Consider the following 24,972-nt stretch of genomic DNA (forward strand, 5'->3'; position numbering starts at 1 on the left):
AGCATCACCTCAAATGTTAAAAGTGATAACAGCTCTGCCAACAGACCAAAGTTTGGTTCCCAAAACCCATGTCAAGTAGCTCACAGACACTTGTAACTTCAGCTCCAAGGTATCTGACAGCTCTGGCCTCCAAGGTATGCATGCACGTGCACACACACATACACACACACACACACACACACAGAGCAAATAAATAAATAAATGAAAACCAAAATTAAATCTTAAAAGAGAACATACCTTGAGCTGGGGAAAGTCACAAGCATGAGGAACGGAGTTTGGTGCCCAGAGCTCACACAAGAACAGTCATGGCAGGGATGCATGGTTGTGATTTAAGGACCAGGGAGGAGACAGGAGGCTCACTGGGGCTTACTGGCCAGTCAGCCTATCCTAATTAGAAAGCTGCAGACCTAATTAGAAAGGTCTCAGTAAGAGACCCTGCCTCAAAAATCAAGGAGAGTGGCTCCTAAAGAACACCACCGAAAATTCACCTCTGGCTCTCCCGACATGGGCATATGCACTTACACACATGTGCCTCTGAAAACATGTAGATATGCATGAACAGATATACCTGCTCTCACAGACACACACACAGTACATGACCCATATAATATTTAACTTACCTGCTTCCAAGTAAGGTTCATTCTTTTCAAAATATTCTGGTGCTATCTGTTTGAGGACGGTGTGAAAAAAATGAATATAAGGTAGTTTGCTGATCAAAACCAATGACTGAGGAAAGAAAGGGGAGAAAGGTTTTTTTAATGCCTAATGATTATAATTTAAGTTTGCTGTTTATGTTTTTAAGTATCTATTATTATTATTATTATTATTATTATTATTATTATTATTATTATTATTATTATTATTTGTTTTTGTGACAGGGTTTCTATGTATGTAGCTTTGGCTGTCCTAAGACTTTGTAGACCAGGCTGACCTTGAACTCACAGTGATCTGCTTGCCTCTGCCTCTTAAGTACTGGGATTAAAGACGTGTGCCACCTCGTCCGGCTGCCATTTATTGTAGTTTTGTTTTGTTTTGTTGGTTTTTCAAAGTAGGGTCTCTCTGTGTAGCCTTGGCTGTCCTGGACTCACTTTATAAACCAGGCTAGCCTCAAAGTCACAGTGATCCACCTGCCTCTGCCTCCCAAGTGCTGGGATTAAAGGCGTGCGCCACTGGCTTGACATTTATATTTTTATGAACAAATTATTGAGCTAAAATTAAGAAAAAAAAAGTATGGGTTTTGAAAATGAAAGATTTTTACAATACATGGTTAAAAGAAAATACAAAATCATGACTGAGGAATGTAAGATGTTTACTCTTATTATGTTTTAAGGAGTGGTTCTCAGGCTGTGGATCATGGCGCCTTTGGGAGTCGAAGGGCCCTTTCACAGGGGTTGCATATCAGACATCTTATATACCAAACATTTACATTACAATTCATAACAGTAGCAAAATTACAGTTACAAAACAGCAACAAAAACAATGTGATTACCTAGGTCACCACAACAAGAGGAAGGTTGAGAGCCACAGGAACTACAGGCATGTTCACAGATACTCCTGCTTTTCAGGTAAACCAATTTCCCCAACAAACAGACTACTATAATGGACAATTTTAAAAGCCAAGTATAATTGTTAGTTTTAACTGTCAACTTCAGACAGTTATAATCACCTAAGAAGAGAATATCAATAAATGACCCAGTATATCAGGCTGGCCTATGTTTGTGGGAGATTATCTTGACTATGTTAATTGTGGTAGGAAGACCCGCCCACTACGGTTAAAACCATTTCCTAAACAGGGGATCCTGAACTGTCTAAGAGTGAGAAGAACAGGCTGAGCACGCTATGGATGTAATCATGTGGATGCAAGTCATCAGGTTCCCGAGCCACTGCCACTGTGAACGCTCCACAAAGGCGCACTGTATGACCTAGAACTACAGCTAATACACTGCATTCTCCCCTGAGGTGCTTGGGTCAGGGCATTTTATCACAGCAATAGAAACAAACTAAGATACTTACCTATTGTCTACAACATAGCAATATCAAAAATTAGCCACATGAAGTCTTCCTACTAAGGAAATAACTAACTGTGGTGTTTGGCCCAAATCCCTATGCCTGCTATGTTCTACAGTTCAGCTGTCCTAGGCTAACCACACACATCAAAATGGCAAGTATGATCAGTTTACATAACAATTACACTAATTTTTAAATGCAAGGTTTTTTCTTGAAAGCTGTTCTTTTTTATTATGATTTTATTTTTATTTATGTGTATATATGTGGCTGTCCAGAGGCCAGAAGAAAGCTGCAGATTCACTGGAGTTGGTTATAGGTACTTGTAAGCTGTGGTTGCTAGGAACTGAACTCCTGTCCTCCGCAGTAGTAGAAAATGCTCTTAACTGCTGACCAGTCTCCAAACTACATTTTACCTTTCCATTCAACATTAATTAGTGGGCACTAAAATTTTTGTATTACAAATGGAAAAAGTTGTGTCTTAATAGCTGACATTAGAATAGGAATGATTCAAAAACTTTGATCCAAAACTTACCCTGCCTACAAGACATGCAGGGATAAAGATAGAACAGATGAAAGAGACTGAGGGAGTGTCCAGCCTGGCCCAACCCAAGACCCACTCCATGGAAGAGAGCCAACCCCTGACATTATTAACGATACTGTCCTAGGCTTACAGGCAGGAGCCTATCAGAGTTGTCTTCTGAGAGGCTCCACACAGCAGCAGTTTAAAACAGATGCTGAGACCCACAGCCAAACGCTGGGTAAGCATAGGGAGTCTAGTAGAAAAGTGGAGGGAAAAATAAAAAATGTGGAGTGACAAGAGTTCCCCAAGAAGACCAATAGAGCCAACTAACCAGGGCCCAGAGGAGCCTGTGGAGTCTGAAACACCAACCTAGGACCATGCATGGATTGGATCTAGGTCCTCTACACAGATGTAGCCCATGGGCAGCTCAGGGTATATATGGGTCCAATAGTAAGGGGAGCGAGGGTTATCTCTGACACGGACTCCATTGCATGTTATTTGGTTACTTCCCTTTCATGGGTCTGCCTTGCCAGGACACAGGAAAAGAGGATGAACTCAGTCCTGAGGCAACTTGATGAGCTGGGGTGGATGGATAAGGGGGGGACTCCCCTTCTCCAAGTAATAGAGGGGGAGGAAGATGGTAGGAAGGGTGGGACTAGGAGAAGAGAAAGGAAGGGGCTATGACCAGGATGTAAAGTGAATAAATAAATTAATAAAAAAAAAAAGAATAGGAATGATTGATTTCTGCCTCTTCATTTAATTTATGAAAAAGACTGTACATTTAGGTTGGAAGCAATAATGGCTAAGATGTTATAAATTTTACTTATTTTATTGACTCATCAAAAAAAAAAAACCCTGCAAGTTTTTACAGGTTGTAGGAATATTACACTTGCTTATTTTTTTCCCTTATTCTAAAATATCAAAATGCAGTAAAAGTTGGGAACAGTGGTGCATGCCTGTAATCCCAGCACTCTGGGAGTCAGAGGCAGGTGGATCTCTGTAAGTTTGAGGCCAGCCTGGTCTACAAAGCAAGTCCAGGACAGCCAAGGCTACACAGAGAACTAAAACCAAAAACAAACAAACAAACAAACAAATGCAGTAGAATTCTTCTATGTATTAACTAAAACATGACAGTTTATCAGAAGTCCAGTACAGAGACAGCAAAAATTCAATAATTAAAAACTGGAACATGGGGCCACGTGTGGTGGTTAATCCCAGCACTTGGAGGGCAGAGGCAGGCAGTTCACTGTGAGTTCGAGGCCAGCCTCTCTACAAAGCAAGTTCAGGAAAGCCAAGATAACACAGACAAACTCTGTCTTGAAAAACAAGAAAAACAAACAAACAAACAAAATACTGGAACATGGTGGCACATGCCTTAATCTCTGTACTCTGGTGGCAGAGGCAGGTGGATTTCTGTGAGTATGATGAAGCCAGTGAGGTCTACATAGCAAGTTCCAGAATAACCAGGGTTACATAGATAGTCAGATCTTGTTTAAATAAATAAATAAGTAAATAAATAAATGGCAGATGCCTATAATAAAAAAAAGGTACAAGTAAAACATAAAAACTTGAGACATTATTAAGTTTAACTATTTCTACTTTGGGGCTGGGGAATTCAGACAGGATCTCATGTAGTCCCAGGTGGTCTCAAATTCTGATTTTTTTCTATCTCCACTTTCCAAATGTTTAGATCACAGGCAGGCCACTATCAGGCTCAGCTCTCACTTTCTGAGTCACAACATAAAACACTTTAATAGTGCACATAAAAATTACCTTCTGAAAGTAGCCTCTTTTAAGAGTTTTATCTCGAACTTGGCGAAAATACACGTATCCATAAAAATATGCAGGATCTTTCTATGAAAGAAGAGACAAAAATTTTATGCATGTGTATGCATATGTGTGTGTATGTACAATATGTATATGTGTTATAGTATATTTGATCCCATTGTGAACCCCGAGATTTGTGAATTGTAACAACCTGTTTCTAGGGGTGGAGTGGCTCAGCCCTAACACACAGCTTTAATTCAAGAGCTTTCTGTACACAGGATTAAATAAAGTCAGCCCTAGGTCAAGAGGCGGAGCCAGAATTCAGCAGACAGGGAGTAAACCGAAAGGAAAGACACTGAGAGAAGGGTATTTAAGACAGCATGGAGAAGGAGCTCGGAACTTTCGGCTTCTAGCTTTCGGCTTTTTCCTCTGGGATGTGAGCTGAGAAGGAAGGTCAGCTGGGCGCTTTCTCTGCTTCTCTGAGATTGTAGGCTTACACCCAGCATCTGGCTCCTGAGTCTTCAATGGTAATCAAATGACTGGGACTTGTCATTCTTTTTAACAACAATATGTACATACATATACACAGACATCCTTTAACAGGAGCACTGGGCTTCCTTAGTGACCCAAGTCAATGTGTGAGCAATACATAAAAGCTAGTCATGCTTCCTATCAACAAACAAAAATCAGAATGAAGAACCTGCCAACTTGCATTAAGATTAAAACTATAACCCAAGAACTAGAGGTGGGACTTTCCCTAGGAACCATGAGCCGGTGTTCTTCATTCACATCTGCACTAGTAAACTGAAACCAGAAAACCATCAAAGTCAGTATCTTTCCCAATGCTACATTGTTAAATTTTGCAGTAAACACTGATAAGTAATAATAAAATCTAGATACTGGCAAAGGGGTCTTTATGGCATATTGCCACTCCCCCTGCACATCTCAACAGGTCACAATCAAGGACTGCTATACTAGTCAGTTTTTACAATTTATAATGACATAATTTCCAGAATAGTAACTTTATAGTCAATTCCACTCACATACTGAATCCTTATCACTTTGACTATTTAAGAAACCCAGCTAGATAATAAAATAAGGCCTATCCAAAAAAGGCAAACAATATTGAAATGTTATCAAAAGTGAGTGAATAAACTAGCTCTAAAGCAATGTTTCCTCTCACATGGGCATTTTTCCATGACCACTTTCCCAACCTTTAAGTAAACTGGTAAGTCTTTGTCAAATTGATCAAGAAGACAATGCAGTGACACCCTCCTCCCAGAAGACTGGCGGAATCTGAAACAAAACTGGGTGTCTCCAAGACAACCTAAGGAAAGCAAAAGGAAAAGCAAGGCTTAGTGTGACATTTATCCAGTTTCATCAGTGTTATAGTGAGACTGCTTTACAACTGTTTTAAACCCATTTCTTCATGTTTTAAACAATGAAAAAGAAGACAGCTAAAAATTTGAGGGCTTAGCCAGGTGCAATGGTACACGCCTTTAATCTCAGTACTTGGGAGCAGAGGCAGGTGGATCTTTAGAGTCTGAGGCCAGCCAGCATGGACTCCACAGTGAGGTCTACAATAGCCAGAGCTACAAAGTGAGGCCTTGCCTCGAAAAAAACAAACACAATAAATCAATATTCTGGACTTGCTCAAGGACTCCTTGCTAGTTAGAGGCAAAATGCATGTTTTGGGTTTTTGTTTTGTTTGTTTTTTGTGTTTTGTTTTTGTTTTTGTGTTTTTGGTTTTTCAAGACAGGGTTTCTCTGGCTCTCCTGGAACTCGCTCTGTAGACCAGGCTGGCCTCGAACTCAAGGAGATCCACCTGCCTCTTCCTCCCAAGTGCTGTGATTAAAGCATGTGCCACCGCTGCCCAGCCAAAATGCTTGTCTTTGTTTTTTTTATTTCTTTTTGGTTTTTCGAGTCAGAGTTTCTCTGTGTAGCCGTGGCTGTCCTGGAACTCACTCCATAGACCAGACTAGCCTCAAAATCACAGAGATCTGCCTGCCTCTGCCTCCCAAGTGCTGAGAGTAAAGGCATGCACCACCACCAGCTGGACAAAATGCATGTCTTAATTCCTAAATTTGTTTGCAATTTTTCTACCTCATTTTCCAGTGTCATTCATTTTTTGTCTGCATATGATGTTATCTCACAAATATAAACACACACACACACACACACACACACACACACACACACACACACACACAGACCTCTTGTTAAAATCTACGTCTACATAAACTTTTGTTTTTCTGTTTTGTTTTTGAGACATGGTCTCACTATGTGCCCTGGATATCCTGAATTCTCTATGTAGACCTGGTTAATTTTCAACTCAGTGATCAGCCTGTTTTTGCCTCTCAAGTGCTTAGATTAAGGCATGCACCACCATACTCATCCATATATATTAAAAAGTCTTTTAGAGACAGGGTCTCATGTAGCTCAAGATGGCCTCAAACTTGCTATGCAGCCTTGAACTCCTGATCTTCCTGTACTTACATCACCAGTGCTGAGATTACAGTTATGCCATCAGGACAATTTTATGTAGTGCAGGGTACTGAATATACTTGTTGTTTGTTTATGTACATTGGTGTTTTGGCTCCATGTATGTCTTTGTGAGGCTGTCAGATCTCCTGGAATTGGAGTTACAGACAGTTGTAAGCTGCCATGTGGATGCTGGGAATTGAATCCAGGTCCTCTGGAAGAGCAGCCAATGTTCTTAACCACTGTACCATCTCTCCAGCCCCCAATATATGGATTCATGTGTGCTAGGTAAGCACTTCCTCCACTAAACTACATGCCCAGTTTCCAAATACATAAACTTTTAAAAGTAGGCAAAGTTCTGGTGATTAGAGATGATGATGACGATGATGTAATGAAAAATATGAAAGCCTTTACTCTAACAATCAGTGGTTATACTTGGAGAAGGAGGGGAGTGAGTCAGAAGAGGACTGAGGAGGGTGTGAGATGCTGGCCAAGTTCTATTAATTGGTCCTGTGTGTGCTTTACAGTTCACAATGAGAAGCTCCTTTAAAAACACATAAGCTGGGCAGCGGTGGCACACGCCTTTAATCTCAGCACTTAGGAGGCAGAGGTAGATAGATCTTCATAAGTTTGAGGCCAGCCTGTTCTACAAAGAGAGTCCAGGACTGCTAAGGCTACACAGAGAAAGTGTGTCTCAATAAAAAAACAAAAACAAACAAACAAACAAAAAAAACAAAACACATAATATACAAGACTCAGTAAGAGTCCAGGTAATCAATCAACTTACACCTTAATCATCTGAGTTAACAATTAATTTTCAACTTTAATCAGCAAGCCTCCTAAAATGCAAATTTTAATTACATTCATCAGGCAATAATTACTTTAAAAGCTATTAATACTCTAAAAATTATCTTATTAAAAGTCATGCAAGTGGCGCTCTCTCTCTCTCTCTCTCTCTCTCTCTCTCTCTCTCTCTCTCTCTCTCTCTCTCTCCTCCCTTACTCTTCCTCTCACCCTCTATTTCTGTACCTCAGTCTCTCTCTGGGGTACCCCTCCCTCCTTTCCTTCTCTCCCTCCATGCTCACTTAATAAACCTCATATATTCTAATATCTTGTATCTTGTACCTTATATCTTCATCATAAAACTCCTCCCCGCTGCATGACCAATTCCAATAAACCTGCATTTATATACTATATATATTAAAAAAAAAAAGTCATGCAAGCTGGCAGAAACAGCTAACCAGCGAGATGACTCGGCAGGTGAGAAACCTGATGAACTGAGTTCAATGCCCAGAACCACAGATGCAATAGAGAACTCATGCCTGGCAATTGTCTTCTGGCCGCCACACGCTCCATGGCAGCACACTGGCACATGTGTACCAGCTGAGTGTACGTGCACACATACACACAGAGTAATAATGTTGATAATTATATTAAATTAAAATATAAATATTTGCAGTAATATCACTTAGATTTTTCCCCAGGCAATAAGTTAGAATTAATATAATAATGCTCAACGTTTTTATCATTATACATGTAACTACTTTTTTTTCCCTTCTTACATGACAATCTAAACAGGAAACAGAAACTTCACAATCTGTTCAACATTTTTTAAAAGCCAAATTAGCTAAGTATATCTAATGGCAATTGCAGACACTAATGATTCTTTGCTGTCAGAGGGAAACAAAGTCTTGCTATGTTTCTCAGGCTGGCCTGGACTCACTATGCAGCCAAGGCTAGATCAAACTCCACATCCTCCTGCCTCAGCTTCCCGACATCTGGATTACAAGTGTACATACGCCACATATCCAGATCTAGTTGCATTACCTGTTTAAGCACGGGGAGAAGTGCGCTGTGGTATGGTCTAGCACTGTTTCTGTTAAACCAACTTTAATACCAATGGCCCAGATTTTCTCTTTAAAAACAATTAATGTTTAGAAAACGCCAAAGGCTCATCTATTGGAAGGCTTAGTCCCCAGCGAACAGCACTGTTTGGGGAGGTTCTGAGAACTTAAGAAGGTGGAAACTCGCTGGAAGACTCAGGTCACTGGGGAAGATCCTTGAGGACACCTGTGCTCTCTGCTTTCTGTCTGCAGCCATGAAGTGAGCTACTCCACCATACAAAACTTTAAGAGTAAACAGCATGTTACGTGAGGAGTGTGCATGCACACATACATACATGTGGACATGGCAAGCCCTTTACAGCCTGAGTCATCTCCTCAGCTCCAAGCTGGTGTTGCTAAGACTTATGCTCAGCCATCTACCAGCCCCAGCTACTGTTTTTCTGCTTTTCTTCATTTAACCAAAGCCTCTCTCAAAAGCAAAGCTCTTCATAGCAGAGCTGTTCAGGTCCCTTGGTCTCTGGCCAAAGTGTCCATTCAAAAAGCACCAGTGCATTCAGTCATGGCCCTTCCTACAAGAATGTCAGGGAGATGGCAGAAAGATCGTCCTCCATTTTAAGATCACTGGGAAGTATTTTTAAAGCTTCTTTTACCTCTACAACTCAGACCTCAAAGTTAAAGGTAAACAGAGAACTTTCTTATTCCAAAACAGTCACTCAAAGATTTTAGAAAAAGGTTAACTATTTTTCCCGATGACAACAACTTTAAAAGATTACTTCTACATTTTCAGAAACACAAGTATGGTGTGGGTCAGAATTCACATGACTAAGATAATGCATCAAGGCGTAGTGGTGGACAAGTTTCCGGGCTGCTCCGATGACCATCACAACAGCAGCAACAAACAAGAAAGCAAAGGCAAAGGCTCTACTCCGTGGCCCTCGGGGCCCTACAGTCATCCATCCTGCTGTGACCAGAGCGGCTGAGATGGAAGGGTTCAGAGACAGTAATTGAGGTCGGATACTCTCATGTCTAAAGTACAGACATGTACAAGTGTACAGCATGGAAGTGTGCAAATATAGAAGTGTAGACGAGTACAAGGATGTAAGTGTAGAAGTTTACAACTGTAGACTTGTAAGTGTAGAAGTGTAGAAATATGGAAGAGCAGAAGTACAGAAATACAGAAGCATAAGTGTTTACAAGTAGAGAAGTGTAGGTACAAGTATAAGTGTGCAACTGTACAAGTATAGAAGTGCATTAGTGCAGCCTCTGCACTGACATCGGTTCATAAATTCTCTAACTGACATGTGACCAGGTAAATACGTAAGTGAATACACTCAAAAGCTTTTCTAGCAATCTGATACTAGTGTGAAAATGTACAGTTTTATGTTGTTTTACTAATATTTTTTAAATTTCCTTTTCCTAATATTTTCTTTAGCTTGGATTTTACAAAAGTATTGATTGATCCACACAGACATTAAAAAACAAAGTGCTCACTTCACCAGCACATATACTAAAAAACAAAACAAAACAAACAAACAAATAAGAAACCCAGGCCCTTAAATACAGATAATTTAAGGAGTATACAGTATATGACAATGTCCTTGTTGCTTGACATAAATATTGTCTGTAAGCCAAGTCTACCCACTACAAGGACTGTTTCTTCCTTGAATTCATGGCTACTCAGAGTTCTCTCTCCTGAGCCTAAGTTTCTTCCCTTAACCCGTTTAAAATACGGAGATTGCTGTCCTTGAGCATCCAACACGGCTTAAGCTTAAGGAGCCTACACTCATGTGGGATAACGGGAAGAACGAGGGCGGAGTCTGGCATGTGTAGCTGAGGGCAAGCACAGGCTACGTTCATACTCAGACACACTCAGAAGAAACAAGAACCAGTCCAGCTTTTCTCTAAAATCATCAAGATCTAAGGTATGTGTGAGGGGAGGGTTGTAGGATTGCAAACTATTTCACTGTGAATTATAAAAGCACTTTTCTTCTGTATAGTTTTCATACAGCCTAAAATATGATTCTCCCCCCACACCGCCCCCCTCAGCCTCCCGAGAGGAAGGTCAGTGGATCATGGTAAGGAAACCTTGATTTATGACTCTTCCCTAAAGTCTGCTCTGCTGTGCCAAGATTTCCTTCCACAGCAATAAAAGCTATTTGGGAACTTTTAAATCAATCTCAAGGTTGGCACAGTAATTATAACTTCATTTGCAGCACACAGCAGGAAACTGGTGGTCTGGGTAAGCAGCACAGGCTCTGAAATGCTCTCCAGACCACCGTCATCTGATAGACCATCAGGGTGCGGCTTCCAAGGTCTTGTGCCAATTTCATTAATATGTTCTCATCAGGCTTCAGGTAATACGAACTACAATTCATTTGATGAGCTGTTTATTAAAAAGACATTTAAAAATCTGAACGTCACTTATATGCCTAAAATATTAGAATTTTTATTTATAGATATACACTTGAGCTTAAACTTATAAAAAGAAAATGACCCACACAGATATCATTAAATAATTATTTAAAAGGCTATCAAATTCCAGGTGTAATGGCACACGCCTTTAATCCCAGCATTTGGGAGGCAGAGAGAGACAGGGATCTCTATGAGCTCAAGACCAGCCTGGTCTACAGAGTGAGTTTCTTTCTTTCTTTTTAAAGACTTATTTGTTTGTTTATTTATTTATTTATTTATTAAGTATGCAATGTTCTGTCTGCATGTGTGCCAGCAAGCCAGAAGAGGGCACCAGATCTCATTATAGATGGTTGCGAACCACCATGTGGCTGCTGGGAAGTGAACTCAGGAGCTCTGGAAGAGCAGAGAGAGCTTTTTTTTTTTTTAAGATTTATTTATTTTTTATTATATATAATGCTCTGCCTGCATCTACACCTACATGCAGAAGAGGGCATCAGATCATGTTATAGATGGTTGTGAGCCACCATGTCATTGCTGGGAATTGAACTCAGGACCTCTGGAAGATCCGTCAGTGCTCTTAACCACTGAGCCATCACTCCAGTCCCCACTGCTGAGCCATCTCTCCAGCCCCAGAGTTAGTTTCAAGACAGCCATAGCTATATAATGAAACTCTGTCTTGAAAAAAAACAAAACAAACCAAAAAGACTATCAAGTAGCTCAGTGACAAAAGTTCTTACCTGGCATGCACAAAGTCCTAGGTGCAATTCCCAGTTTTACAAATAAATAAAATAATTAAATAAAGTTAAAGATTATTTATTTATTATGTGAGTATTCTGTCTACATGTATACCTGCAGGCCAGAAGAGGACATCAGATCACATTATAGGTGGTTGGGAGCCACCATGTGGTTTCTGGGAATTGAACTCAGGACCTCTGGAAGAACAGAGAGTGCTCTTAACCCCTGAGCCATCTCTCCAGTCCCAAATAAATAAATTTTTAAAGTCTGTCAAAATACCATAGAATTAACTTTTTAGCTTTGATGTCTGTGAGAGAAAGGAAGTTCTTCTCCTAGTCTCTGGAGTTCAGTAGCTAGGATCTGTGTATTAAATTGAACAACAACAATAAAATATTAACAACATGAAAGATCTGGCTGGGCATGGTGCTGTGCCTTTAAATTCAGAACTTTGGAGGCAGAGGCAGGTGGGTTTTTCTAGTTTGAGGCCAGCCTGGTCTACAAAGTGAGTTCCAGAACAACTAAGGTTGTTACACAGAGAAACTGTCTGGAAAAACTAGGGGCAGGGGCAATAGAAAAGACTTACTTTGTATGTTTCTGAAAACTTTACAGAAAAAGTTAACACCCAAAGGGAGTTAGATCTGGGAACTTACAGTTTTAACTGCAGAAACATGACCATATTAAACGCTTAGCCTTCTAGAATTAGTGAACTGTGGGAAGGTAAGCATAAATATGGAAAACTATAGGAGTGAAGGATTATTTAGCCACGTTTGCTTATACTGATTTGAGCCAATGCCATCTCTAACAAGAGGTAATGAATCTGGGGCCAGGAAAAAATTGCTCAGGGATAAAGGCAATTGCTACACAAGCCAGGAAACCTGAGACTGACCTATAGAACACACTTACATGGTAGAAGGAATCAGTTCTATGAAGCTGCCCACTGAGCATGCCCACCATGGCATGTGCAACTACACACACACACACACACACACACACACACACACACACACACAAAAGCACAGAGAAAGAGAGAGAGAGAGAGACAGACAGACAGACATACCTATGACAGCCAGTTACAGACCAGTAGGGTGTTACACAGTCAACTGGGACTCCAATCACAGAAAGCCAATTCAGCCTACAAGCCCACATTTTAGCTTACTTTGAGTGCTGGAAATCCAAACCAGCACTCACTGTATTCAGCGCTGTATATGCAGACTTTATACGGAAAGTGATAAGGTGAAATAAGGAGAGAGTCAAACAACCTGTCATGGTATCATTATTGGCAAAAAACACTAAAGGTTCTAACCAGATCAGACGAGAACAGGAAACCTACTAGACTTTTTTTTTTTTTTTTTTTTTTTTTTTTTGGTTTTTTGAGATAGGGTTTCTTTGTGTAGCCTTGACTGTCCTAGACTCACTTTGTAGACCAGGCTGGCCTGGAACTCACAGCGATCCGCCTGCCTCTGATCCCTGGGTGCTGGGATTAAAGGCATGCGCCACCATGCCCAGTGAGACCTACTAGACTTGATCAAGAGCAATATCTAATTTAGGAAGAAACTAATTTTCTTTCACATATTTCACCAAAGCTGAACTCTACATATACATACAGGGGAGAGAAAAAAAATCTGCAAGCCATACTGGAAGAAAAATTAATAATAATCTACTCAATCTCCCAAATCAGACTGTCAGGACATTAGACGTAAGCACAAAAAGAAAGAAGATGGAGTAACTCTGCTTTAAGGGCTCTGTGTGGCCTGAGGGGCTGAGTTCTGGTCACTGTACGTCTATGACACTGTTTGGAAAGTTAAACACAGGGGTAGCCTGAGAGATGTCCATGGTTAGGACCACACAAGCACAGTTCACAGGAACCAGAGAAAGCAAGTGTAACAACAGGCAAGTGTGTGCACTGTGCTTTAAACTAAGCAGCATTTCAAGAGCTTTACATGACACAGTACCTCATATAAACAACTGCAAATAATTGATGGTAGTATTTTACGACCATCTTCTTTCTGGTTTGTAAATTTTTTAGAGAGATCATCAGTGGCTAAAAGAGCCTGCTGCTCTTCCAGAGAACCAAAGTGGCTCTTAAAACTGCCTGTAACTCCAGCTCCAGGGGATCTGCTGACCTCCTCTGGCCTATGACAGCACTACACTCATGTGCAAAAACACACATTCTGATATACACACATAATTTTTTTTTAAAAATTCGTACTGCTTTTGCACAATTCCAGGCAAATTTCTAAGTTCTGAACTGAAAATAAACTATATACTGTAAGTTACCAAATATGCTATTTTGATCTTTAAAATTTTATTGTTCTTTGTATGTTTATTTATTTATTTATTTATTTTTGGCTTTTTGAGACAGGGTTTCTCTGTGCAGCCTTGGCTGTCCTAGACTCACTTTGTGGACGAGGCTGGCCTTGAACTTACAGCCATCTGTCTGCCTCTATCTCCCAAGTGCTGGAATTAAAGGCATGCACCACCACACCCAGCTCCTTAGTATGTTTTATTTAACTCATCACACTGTAACAGTTACCTTAAGAGCTGAACAAACTGAAATCAAAGACAGGACTACGCATCATTAAATACAAACTCAAGAATCAATGATGTGTTGGACTAAAATTGAGTGTGCATTTTAACATGTCATATTTGTTACTTGTCATGTGAAGACTATAACCCACATTAGAGTTAAGAGATTCATAGAAGAATCAAGAGAAACATCATACGATAAATAATTACCTGAATTTGAGTCTGGAAAAGACAAATAGCAAATATTTGTTTTCTGAAAAAGAAAATAAGAACCATCAATGCTGGCATACACACACCAAGTTAGAAAAAGCAAAATATAACTGTAGACTATACAGAGAAATGCATTTACTTACTTCTTTATCAGTAAGTTTGGAATGCTGAGGATAAATTACCTGGAAGAAAAAGATTAAATTATGTTAGCATATAATGGGTACTTATAAAATTCTAATTGGCTGTGGACAAAAAGTTTTTAAGATATCACAGTTGGCGCTGTGGTGTCATCTGTAGTCACAGCTACCTGCAAAGCTGGATCAAGAGAATTCCTTGAGGGAAAAAATTACCTAAAATTTAAAAAATCTCCACCATAGAGCCTATCCTAAGCACAACACCCCATTCCCTTAAATAACCATATGCCTTTTCCTGATTTAGTACATGCAGTGACCACAGAACTCATGATTGGAACCCTGGGTTTGATCCCCAAAGCCACATAAACTTGGCATGGTGGCACATGCCTATAATCCCAGAATTCTAGACACAAAGACAAGAGGATCAGATCAGAAGTTCAAGGTCAAGATCTTCCTTGGTAGCAAGAGTTGAAAGCTATTTGGAGACACTTGAGACCCTGTCTCAAAAAAAAAAAAAAGGTAGCATGAATACAAGTGTTACTTTTAATAACAAAAACAAAACTCATGGTTAATTTTTCTCTAAATGGGAATGCCTCACTTTACTTACCATGCTGTTGTTACACTTAGAGCATCCTCTAGCACAGAGCAGCAACTTAAAAACATAACACAGCTCTGCACCATCAAAGGACACACCCTCAGATTAGTCCTACCCAACAAGAAGTTGTCCACATCTCCTTTTCTTCATGTTGACATTATTTTACTTACAATTTTTTTGGGGGAGAGGTTTTTGTGGGTTTTTTGTTTGTTTGGTTGGTTTGGTTTTTTTGTCCATTTGGTTGGTTGGTTGGTTGGTTTTTTCGAGACAGTTTCTCTGTGTAGCCCTGACTGTCCTGGACTCACTTTGTAGACCAGGCTGGCCTCAAACTCACAGCAATCTGCCTGCCTCTGCCTCCCTAGTGCTGGGATTAAAGGCATGTGCCACTACGCCTGGCCTTTACTTGCAATTTTTAAAGCAGAAATAACTTCTAAAATCCATTACAACTATGTTCTATTTATGTGAATCTCATTACAAGCTGGGGAATTTATATGTGCCTGTAACTTAAGTACTTGAAAAGCCTAGGAAAAAAGATTTTAAGGTCAGCCTGGACTTAGTAGGTTCCAAGCAAATCTGGACAACATAGTGAGGCTGTCTTGAAAAAACAAATAATGTTTGATTGCAGCTAAATTCATCTGAATTTTGCTGGACTCAATTGTGTTGGCAATAGTGGCCTTTAACAACTTATTTTCAAGAATTCTACAATTAGTCTTATGGGACTGTTCTTTCAATGCTTATTTCTTACACACACACACACACACACACACACACACACACACACACACTGCACACACAAATAAATAAGAATTAAAAAATTAAAGTATAGGAGAGCATCGAGGGTCCTCTTAACTATATTAGATTCTTCTGAGTTACAAGAAATAAAGGAGGTGTGACTACATAACAAAAGTAATTAAGGACCTAGTGTGATAACAGAAAAAGTATTCCTTAGAAAAAATACATATACATCCATATATATGAACTGTCTCATTTTATTTAACACTGTCCCTACACAGAGTATGTGTGTGGGTTGGTATAATACATATTACATCCCAAGCCAAGAAGTGGTTTAAATAAACTATCTCTACAAAAGTAGATGCATGTGATATGACCCTGCACACCACCTTCAGTGTGAAGACTGGGGTCTCTGAAGAGAGAGAATTAAGAACACAAGTTACTGGTGGTATCACTTGCACACACATATCACAACAGGACGGGAGCTATAACTAAGTAAGTGGTCTAGTCTTGTCTATCATGCTATCATGTGGAACATTCTAGGTTCAACCCTAGTAATATCAAACTCAGCCATAAAAGGAAATGTGTCCAACCTCAAGCTGCATATCTTACCCCAGGAGAGTCATGAATACACCCCAACACCAAATGATAAAATTACTTAAAACATTTTGAAATACAACTGTAACTTGGTCCCACAATTCTCAAGCATGGCCTTTGGAGAAGACAATGTTGTATTGCAATATAAAAAGGCTAGACACACCTGAAAGATGAAACCTGAAAACATGCTAAGTGAAAACAGACAGAAAGAGCCACATGAATAAATTTGGGGGAAGTTGGTTTTTCCTTTTTTTTTCTTTCTTTTTCTTTTTTTTTTTTTTTAAGATTTATTTGTTAATTATGTACACCTACAGACCAGAAGAGGGCATGAGATCACATTATAGATGGTTGTGAGCCACCATGTGGTTGCTGGGACTTGAACTCATGACCTCTGGAAGAACAGTCAGCACTCTTAACCACTAAGCCATCTCTCCAGCCAGGGTTTGGTTTTTTCAAGACAGGGGTTCTCTTGTAGTTCTGGCTGTCCTGGACACACTTTGTAGACCAGACTGGTTTCGAACTCACAAAGATCCTCTGCCTCTGCCTCCTGAGTGCTGGGATTAAAAGTGTGTGCCACCACACCCGGCCACATGTATGATTTCACTCATGTGAAATGTACACAAGAAGCAAATCCATAATTGAACATAGATTTGGAGTTACCAAAGGCTGGGAGAAAGAGTCATTAGTGGGTATTGGTTTTCTTTTGGAAGTGATCAAAATGTTCTACAACTAGATTAGTGGTACTAGTTGTGATTCAGGAAAACATGATTAAGTGGGTAGATCTTACAATATGCAAATATCTGAGCTAAAACAAGTAAAACCCCCAACAGCCTATGCCTGGGCATAGCTAATAATTCACCTTAAACTCATAAGGTGGAAAATATAGCCTTTCTCCCAGTGACCTCAAGACTTTCCCTCTTCACGTATATCCGCCATTAAGCATTTTCCTCTCAAAGAAAAATTATTCATGTATTTTGTTTGTTTGTTTTGAGATAGCGTTTCACTGTGTGGTACTAGCTGGCTGGAAACTCTCTATATAGACTGGGCTGCTCTTGAACTCACTGACATCTGCCCGCCTCTGTGGAAGATTAGGACTAAAGGAATACACCACTTTGCCCAGCTAGCTGCTCATATATCTTTAACCTAAATGAATATACATATAATTTTTATTATGTGAGGTAAAATTTTCAAGTTTTAAGTTTTTTTGTTTTTGTTTTTGGTGTGTGTGTGTGTGTGTGTGTGTGTGTGTGTGTGTGTGTGTGTGTGTGTGTGTTTTAATATAGGCCTCACATAGCCCAAGCTGACCTCAACCCCAGTAGGTAGCTGAAGATAATCTTGAAGTCTAAATCCCTAAGGCTACACAGAGAAACTCTGACTTAAAAAAAAAAAAAAAAAAAAAAAAAGACACCTAAGCAGGGGTTAGGAGAATTGGCTGCTGTTCTAGAGGACCCATATTTGATTTTCAGCATCCATGTCAGGTGTCTCACAATCACATATAACTGTAATGCCTGTACCCTCTGAGGGCCCTTGCACTCATACGCATATACCCACATACATACACATAATTAAAAGTATTAAAAATAATTTTAAAAATTAAAAATTACAAAGGTACCTGATAGAATCTGAATCTGCTGTTTGCGTACGGTCTCTATGTGTCCACATACAGCTCCTATGTAGCAAGCGTGGTCCCCCGTGCAGTGCTGAGCTAGTGGCCTGGAAAGGACTAATGAAGGTCTCAAGGAGATTAGTTCCTATTTGAGGGCTGTTACTTTTTAAAAATTTTATAAAGGAACCTTCCTCCATGATCTCTTGTTTTCTTTCTCTCCATGTGGTTCCTCTTTTTTATGTTCTCACTGTAATGCCACCCACTAGTGTCATAGAGCCAGGCCCTCGATGGCTGATGTCACCGCTAAGCTACTGGACCACTAAGATGGTGAGCTAAATAAACTTCTTTCCTTGTCATATCACCAGTGTCCAGCATTCTGCTATCTTACAGAGAGCACACTAATAGAGTTCTTTGCACATTACGGGCGATAAACAAGCCAACTGTTACAGCCTCTCCAAACAGCCTCAGTGTTCCTATTATGATAGAAACCAGTAAAATTTTAATAGCACTGCCCTCAAAATTCATCCTCTATTACTTAATGACTCTTATAAACTGATTAAACATCTAAAGACCTAAAGTCCTAAAATTCATTCTACTTTTTTTTTGTTTTAATTTTTTTAAAAAAGCATTTGGATTTCAGATTAGAAGTGTCCAGCATGTTTTACTCAGTATTACACTGTAAAGGGAGACACTTTGGGGAATGCAAACCGTCATTTCCAGTAACATAGTTATTGCTGGCACTTCTCATGTCTGCATGTCTCCAGTCTTCTCTGAGCAGCTTCTTTTTTCTTTTTCTTTTTTCTTTTTTTTTTTTTTTTTTGAGACAGGGTTTCTCTGTGTAGCCTTGGCTATCCTGAACTCACTTTGTAGACCTGGCTGACCTCAAACTCACAGCGATCCACCTGCCTCTGCCTCTCGAGTGCTGGGATTAAAGGCATGCGCCACCACACCCGGCTTCATTTTTCACTCAGAATAGCCTGCGCATTATGAGAAGATCAAGCTTTTGAAGCCAGAAGTAATCAAAATCCTAGTTTACTAAATTTTTTTTCAAGACAGGGTTTCTCTGTGTAGCCTTGGCTGTCCTGGACTCACTTTGTAGACCAGGCTGGCCTCAAACTCATAGCGATCTGCCTGCCTCTGCCTCCTGAGTGCTGGGATTAAAGGTATGTGCCACGATGCCTGGCTCTAGTTTACTAAACTTTATGATTTGGGATAAGTTGGTTATGTTCAGTGTTCTTACTTTAAAAATCTGAAAAGATTTCTAGAAAATCAAGGCCACCCAAAACATTGTTAAATCTCAAATACCTTCTTTTTTCAAGATTTATTTATTTATTTTATGTATGGGTGATCTATCTGCATGTGCACCTGCAGGCCAGACGAGGGCATCAGATTCCAGTATAGATGGTTGTGAGCCACCATGTGGTTGCTGGGAATTGAACTCAGAACCTCTGGAAGAACAGACAGTGCTCTTAATCACTGAGCCATCTCTCCTGCCCCATTTTTGGTTTTTTGAGACAGGGTTTCTCTGTGTAACCTTGGCTGTCCGTCTGCCTTTGCCTCCCAAGTGCTGAGACTTAAATGAGAGCACCAGCATGCCCAGCTCAAATACCATTCTAAATGCTTTTCTTTTTTTTTAAATTTATTTATTTATTATGTATACATTGCTCTTGCCTGCATGTACACCTGTAGGACAGAAGAGGACATCAGATCACATTATAGATAGTTGTGAGCCACCATGTGCTTGCTGGAACTGAACTCAGGACCTCTGGAAGATCGGTCAGTGCTCTAAACCTCTGAGCCATCTCTCCAGCTTCCTAAATGCTTTTCTAACACTAATTTGCCTCACAAAGCAATGGCATAAGGACTAATGTTATCCCACAAATAAAAGCAATGCATGGCTCAAACTTATATGTGCTTTTGTTGTTACTGCCTGTTTTGGGGGCAGGATGTCCTAGTGTCGCCTTAGCTGACTTGGAACTCATCTGTAGGACAGGCTGGCTACCCTCCTGCCTCTGCAGTGCTAGGCTTACAGGTCTGCAGCACCACACCCTACATAGACTAAGTTCCTAATTGTTACTCCAAGCTGGCTCTTTGGGAGATTTAAAGTGACACTAATGCTGCATTCTGTTTTCGTTTCTTTGTTTTTTAAGGCTCATGTCCCTGCATGGCTTCAACTTTTCTCTTCAGGTTATTCACTTGGATCTCATTCTGACTGGAGTTATGAACCTCATCTCATCTTTTGTCACATGACTCTCTGTTGATTCTGTGTGTCACCCTGCTGTCCTGGATTTACTTTGTAGACCAGGCTGGCCTCGAACTCACAGCAATCTGCTTGCCTCTGCCTCCCAAGTGCTAGGACTAAAGGCATATGCCACCATGCCCAGCTCAGATTCTGCATTTTTAAGAAACAAATAATATAGCCTGGTGGTGCACACCTTTAATTCCAGCACTCTGGGGGCAGAAAGTGGATCTCTGAGTTTGAGGCCAGCATGGTCTACAGAGTGAGTCCCAGGACATCCAAGGCTACACAGAGAAACCCTGTCTAGAAAAACAACAAAACAAACAAAAAGAAACAGATGTACAGCCTTTTTGGCATAGCAGAAGAGCTACCAGTCTCTCACCCCTGACTCTGAGATGGTTAACCCTGGTGGGCTGCAGGATTTCACTCTCCTAAATTGTCTGACTACTATCCTTAATATTCCTTTTGAGCATCCTTGATTGTAGTTCACAGACACAGGGCTGGGGCCACTTTATATGTCACCTCCAACACAAGTCTACTTGTCTAATCCCCTACTACTACTCCTGTCCATTTCCAACATAGGGGCAGCTTATACAATATATAAGCAAAATACGTCTTCAACTATTTTCTTATATTAGTTATTGCTTTGTGTTCATTTTTAAAAGGGTAAAGGCAAAATGCTCTTCATTTCTCCTTCAGTTAAACAAAAGGCTGGGCATGGTGGCGTCCTCAGGAGGCAAAAGTAGATTGAGCTCTTGAGTTTGAAGCCAGCTTAGTTTACACAGGAAGATCTTAACTCAAAGAATGAAAGCCAAGGGCCAGAGAGATGGCTCAGCTGTTTAGGGGAAAGGAATTTGCTGCTGCCAAGGCTGAGGACCTGAGTTTGACTCACCAGACCCACATGGTGAAAGGATAAGAACCAACTCTTGTTGGCATGTGCACACATGCACGTGTACATGCACAAACACACACATAAACAGATGTAATACATTTTTTATAATACGGTAGCATATAACCACTAGCTAATGCCAGCACCGGGAAGTGGCGAGGTGGGGAGGTGAGGGGTGAGCCGTATAGGCTGAGCCAGGAACACCACTGTGAATTCAAGGCCAGCCTGGGCTACGTGGATTGCAGGGTTAGAGGGAGATCTGGCCTCAAAGCAAAACAAAAATCACTTCACACCTTACTGTGTTTGTCTTTCTTTGGATCCCTCATGAAGGAATTTTATCGTTGCTTTCAAAAAGCAGTGATCCTTAATCTGGACACGCAATGTAACAGAGGATCCGTAGATTAGTGCAAATAGTTCTATTTAACTATAAACAGAATTTTGTCTTATTCATTTCCCAAGGGTATTCATACTGTTGATACTTTCTGTTTTGAAAGTCGAAGAAGTGGGGGGAAAAAATAGTATGTGCCCTTCAGTGATTCGTATTTTCAGCACCCCAACTCTGTGAAAATACTGCACTTGAGAAAAAAAAAAATACTCGTTTAAAAGAAATGTCCCAAATAATGAGATTACAAAAACCAATCAGTGGGACTAGAGAGATGGCTCAGTGGGTAAGAACACTTGCTGCTCTTGCAGAGGACCCCACTTCCGAGGCAACTCACAATCATTTGTAACTCCTGCCCAGAGGGCCTGGTGCCCTCCTTTGACCTCCCAGCGCACCAGACATGAGCGCAATGCAGAGACACACATGCAAGCAAAACACCCACATATAAATAAACCTCTTTTAAAAAGATGTATTTATTATGTATACAGTGTTCTGCCGGCACGTACACACCTACACACCTGAAGAGGGCGCCAGATGTTACTATAGATGGCTGTGAGCCACCATGTAGTTGCTGGGAATTGAACTCAGGACCTTTGGAAGAGCATTCAGTGCTCTTAACCTCTGAGCCATCTCTCCAGCCTTTTTTTTTTTTTTTTTTTTTGAATGCAACCAAATACAACAGTTTCTGCTTTCCGGTTTTTATTCTGCTACACATATACTTTCAGTTTATCGTTAAATAACTAGCATAAGATAATGTCTCCAGGGGCTGGAGAGACGGCTCAGCTGTTAAGAGTTCGGTTCCCAGCACCTACATGGCCAGAACAGACTGCAACTACAGATTCAGAGCATCTGGCCCCCTCTTCCCAGTCTCCACAAGCACAGGACACAAATGTTCTGCACATAAAGACAAGAGAAACATTCATATACATTATATAAACAAATCCTAGAAAGTAATTGTCTTCAGTCTTTGGAGGTTGCTATTCCTGCCAGAAATAAAATACAGAATTGCTCTGTGTACTAATTGCACCTACCACCAATATTTACTGAGTATGTGTCAGGCGGTAAATTTGACCCTGTTGACTACCGAGATTAACTGCTGCATCTGTACCTTACTGCCTCAATCCATATATACAAGTTTTTAACATCCTTTTATTTTTATGTCCACTAGCTTACATAGTGCCTAGATCTTAATGAAAACTATTTAAATGAACTGTGTATGACCCAAAAGACAAAGAGACGGATGGAACACAAAAGCAGTAATTTCTCATTTGGAACAACGTCCCTGGACAATTTTCTTGGTCACTTTAGACCACCCAAGTTAGAACGAGATTAGAAACCTTTCACTCACACCAAAAGAACGATAGCAACAAAATACCAAAACCTTCAGAACATATGTCGTTCTAATAACTTCCCCCTTGGATAAATAAGACAAATCGCTTATGCTAAAAAAAAAAAAAAAAAAAAAAAAAAAAAAAGATGCTACACGATGCCAAAAATGAGCTTTGACGGCCTTTAAATAAGATGCTATAAAGACGGGCTAACTGGCATATTTACAAGGCAATGATTTACCCGATGGTATTAGGTTTCAGGCAGCTGTTACAGAATCAGTGTTAAAAAAAAAACAGCGGGGGATGAGGGTACAGCTCTCAAGTAGAAAGCTTGCCTAGTATTGAGAAGGTCTTGGATTCTACTTGTAATGGCAGGGAGGGACTTGGAGCCGAAAAGGCACACCGCCCAGAAATGGGGAACAAAGAAAGGAAAAGGACAAAATGCATGCTGAGATAAGCGTTTTGGCTTGGACTTAGTGGAATGATCTATGAGTTAGCGCAGTTGGCAATACAATCTGTGAGCCGACACGTTCGGACGTGCACCTTTGGCTACTCTTAATTCGCCGTATGTCGGAGGTATTGTTCCTTTCTCCGAAGTCCCAAGCAAACATCCTGTCTGCTGCAGCCTTTTCTGAGGGCCGCTACCCTTCAGTTATTGTGCCTTTTTACTTTTATTTTTATTTTTTTTAAAGAGGAACATCAACAAGTATTTAGGAGGGGCCTACAAAAACTTTTCACCCCTAGCTGCATCCCACGATCCTCCCACCGATCCTCCCACCGAAGGGCCGGAGGAGCGCCGCCCAGCTGGGCCGTGCAGGGGCTGCGAGCCACGCCCGGATGCGCGGCTGCCAGGACCCGGCCGCCCACGGATGGAGACAGGGTGCGGCTCGGCCTCACCTCCACCGCCTGGCCCAGCTCCAGATCGAAGCCCACCACACACACGCAGTGTAGCCAGGCCGAGAAGCCGTCCCAGCGCAGCAGGCCCCGGCGGCCATCGTCCTCCTCATCGTCCTCCAGAGTGACTCCCGCCGGCGCAAGGGCCGCCGCCTCGCGCCCCTCGGCCCCGGCCTCGTCCAACGACCCGCGGGAACCGGGCCCGAAGACCGCCGGGTCCCGCAGAGCCATCCGCCACCCCCTCTCCTCCGGAGCCGCCTGCACCGCGGACCGCGCCGCAGAGCGCGCAGGCCTCCGCGCACGCGCACCAAGTGCTGCTGCGGCAGCGGCTACAGACTCACTGGAGAGGGGCGCGGCCACGAGCCACGTGACCCTGGGAGCGTAGCTCTGTGTGTGTTTCCCCAATGCGCGGCGTCCCCCCGCGAGTCCTATCTCGCCTCCACAACAATAAAGCAATGAATTATTCTTGGAGTGACACCGTTCATTATTAAAGTGTTAATAAAACATAATATTAACGGTAACTCGTGTTTATTAAACTTTTACTCTAATGCTAGTTGATATGCCAAGCTCAAATACAAGTATTAACTTTTTTGAACATGTCACAAGTAGGTGGACATTATTTCTCTCTCTTTTTTTAAAGATTTATTTATTTACTATGTATACAGTATGCATTAGATCTCATTAGAGATGGTTGTGAGCCACCATGTGGTTGCTGGGAATCGAACTCGGGACCTGTGGAAGAGAGGTCAGTGTTCTTAACCGCTGAGCCATCTCTCCAGCCTATTTCTCTATCTTGTTTGTTAATGTTGGGTAGGTTTTTCTCTCTTTCTCTCTCTCTCTTTTCTTTCTTTCTCTCTCTCTCTCTCTCTCTCTCTCTCTCTCTCTCTCTCTCTCTCTCTCTCTCTCTCTTTCTTTCCCAGGTATGTCTTATGTAGTTACAGCTGGCCTCTAACTTGTGGCACTCCTGCCTCAGCCTCCCAAGATGCTGGGCTTAGTGGCATGGGCCACCATTTCTGGGTAACTTATTTCTCTTCCCGGAAGTTCTGACAGGCTACATGACTAACCCCTAAAGTC

General features: G+C 41.1%; 1 protein-coding gene across 1 annotated transcript in view; it reads right to left on the bottom strand.

Moving 5' to 3' along the window:
- Positions 1-24,307, bottom strand: part of DENND6A (DENN domain containing 6A) — a 55,382-nt gene extending 31,075 nt beyond the window's left edge. The window contains exons 1-6 of the mRNA XM_084793954.1: positions 23,902-24,307; positions 14,646-14,684; positions 14,503-14,545; positions 5,509-5,621; positions 4,301-4,381; positions 621-726 (exon numbers count right to left, since the gene is read on the bottom strand). Of these exons, the coding sequence (XP_084650080.1) occupies positions 621-726; positions 4,301-4,381; positions 5,509-5,621; positions 14,503-14,545; positions 14,646-14,684; positions 23,902-24,129 (610 nt within the window). The 5' untranslated portion in view covers positions 24,130-24,307. The remainder of the gene's footprint in view (positions 1-620; positions 727-4,300; positions 4,382-5,508; positions 5,622-14,502; positions 14,546-14,645; positions 14,685-23,901) is intronic.
- Positions 24,308-24,972: the final 665 nt, after the last annotated feature.

This window comes from Acomys minous, assembly GCF_964271855.1.
Source record: "Acomys minous genome assembly, chromosome: 9".
NCBI lineage: Eukaryota > Metazoa > Chordata > Mammalia > Rodentia > Muridae > Acomys > Acomys minous.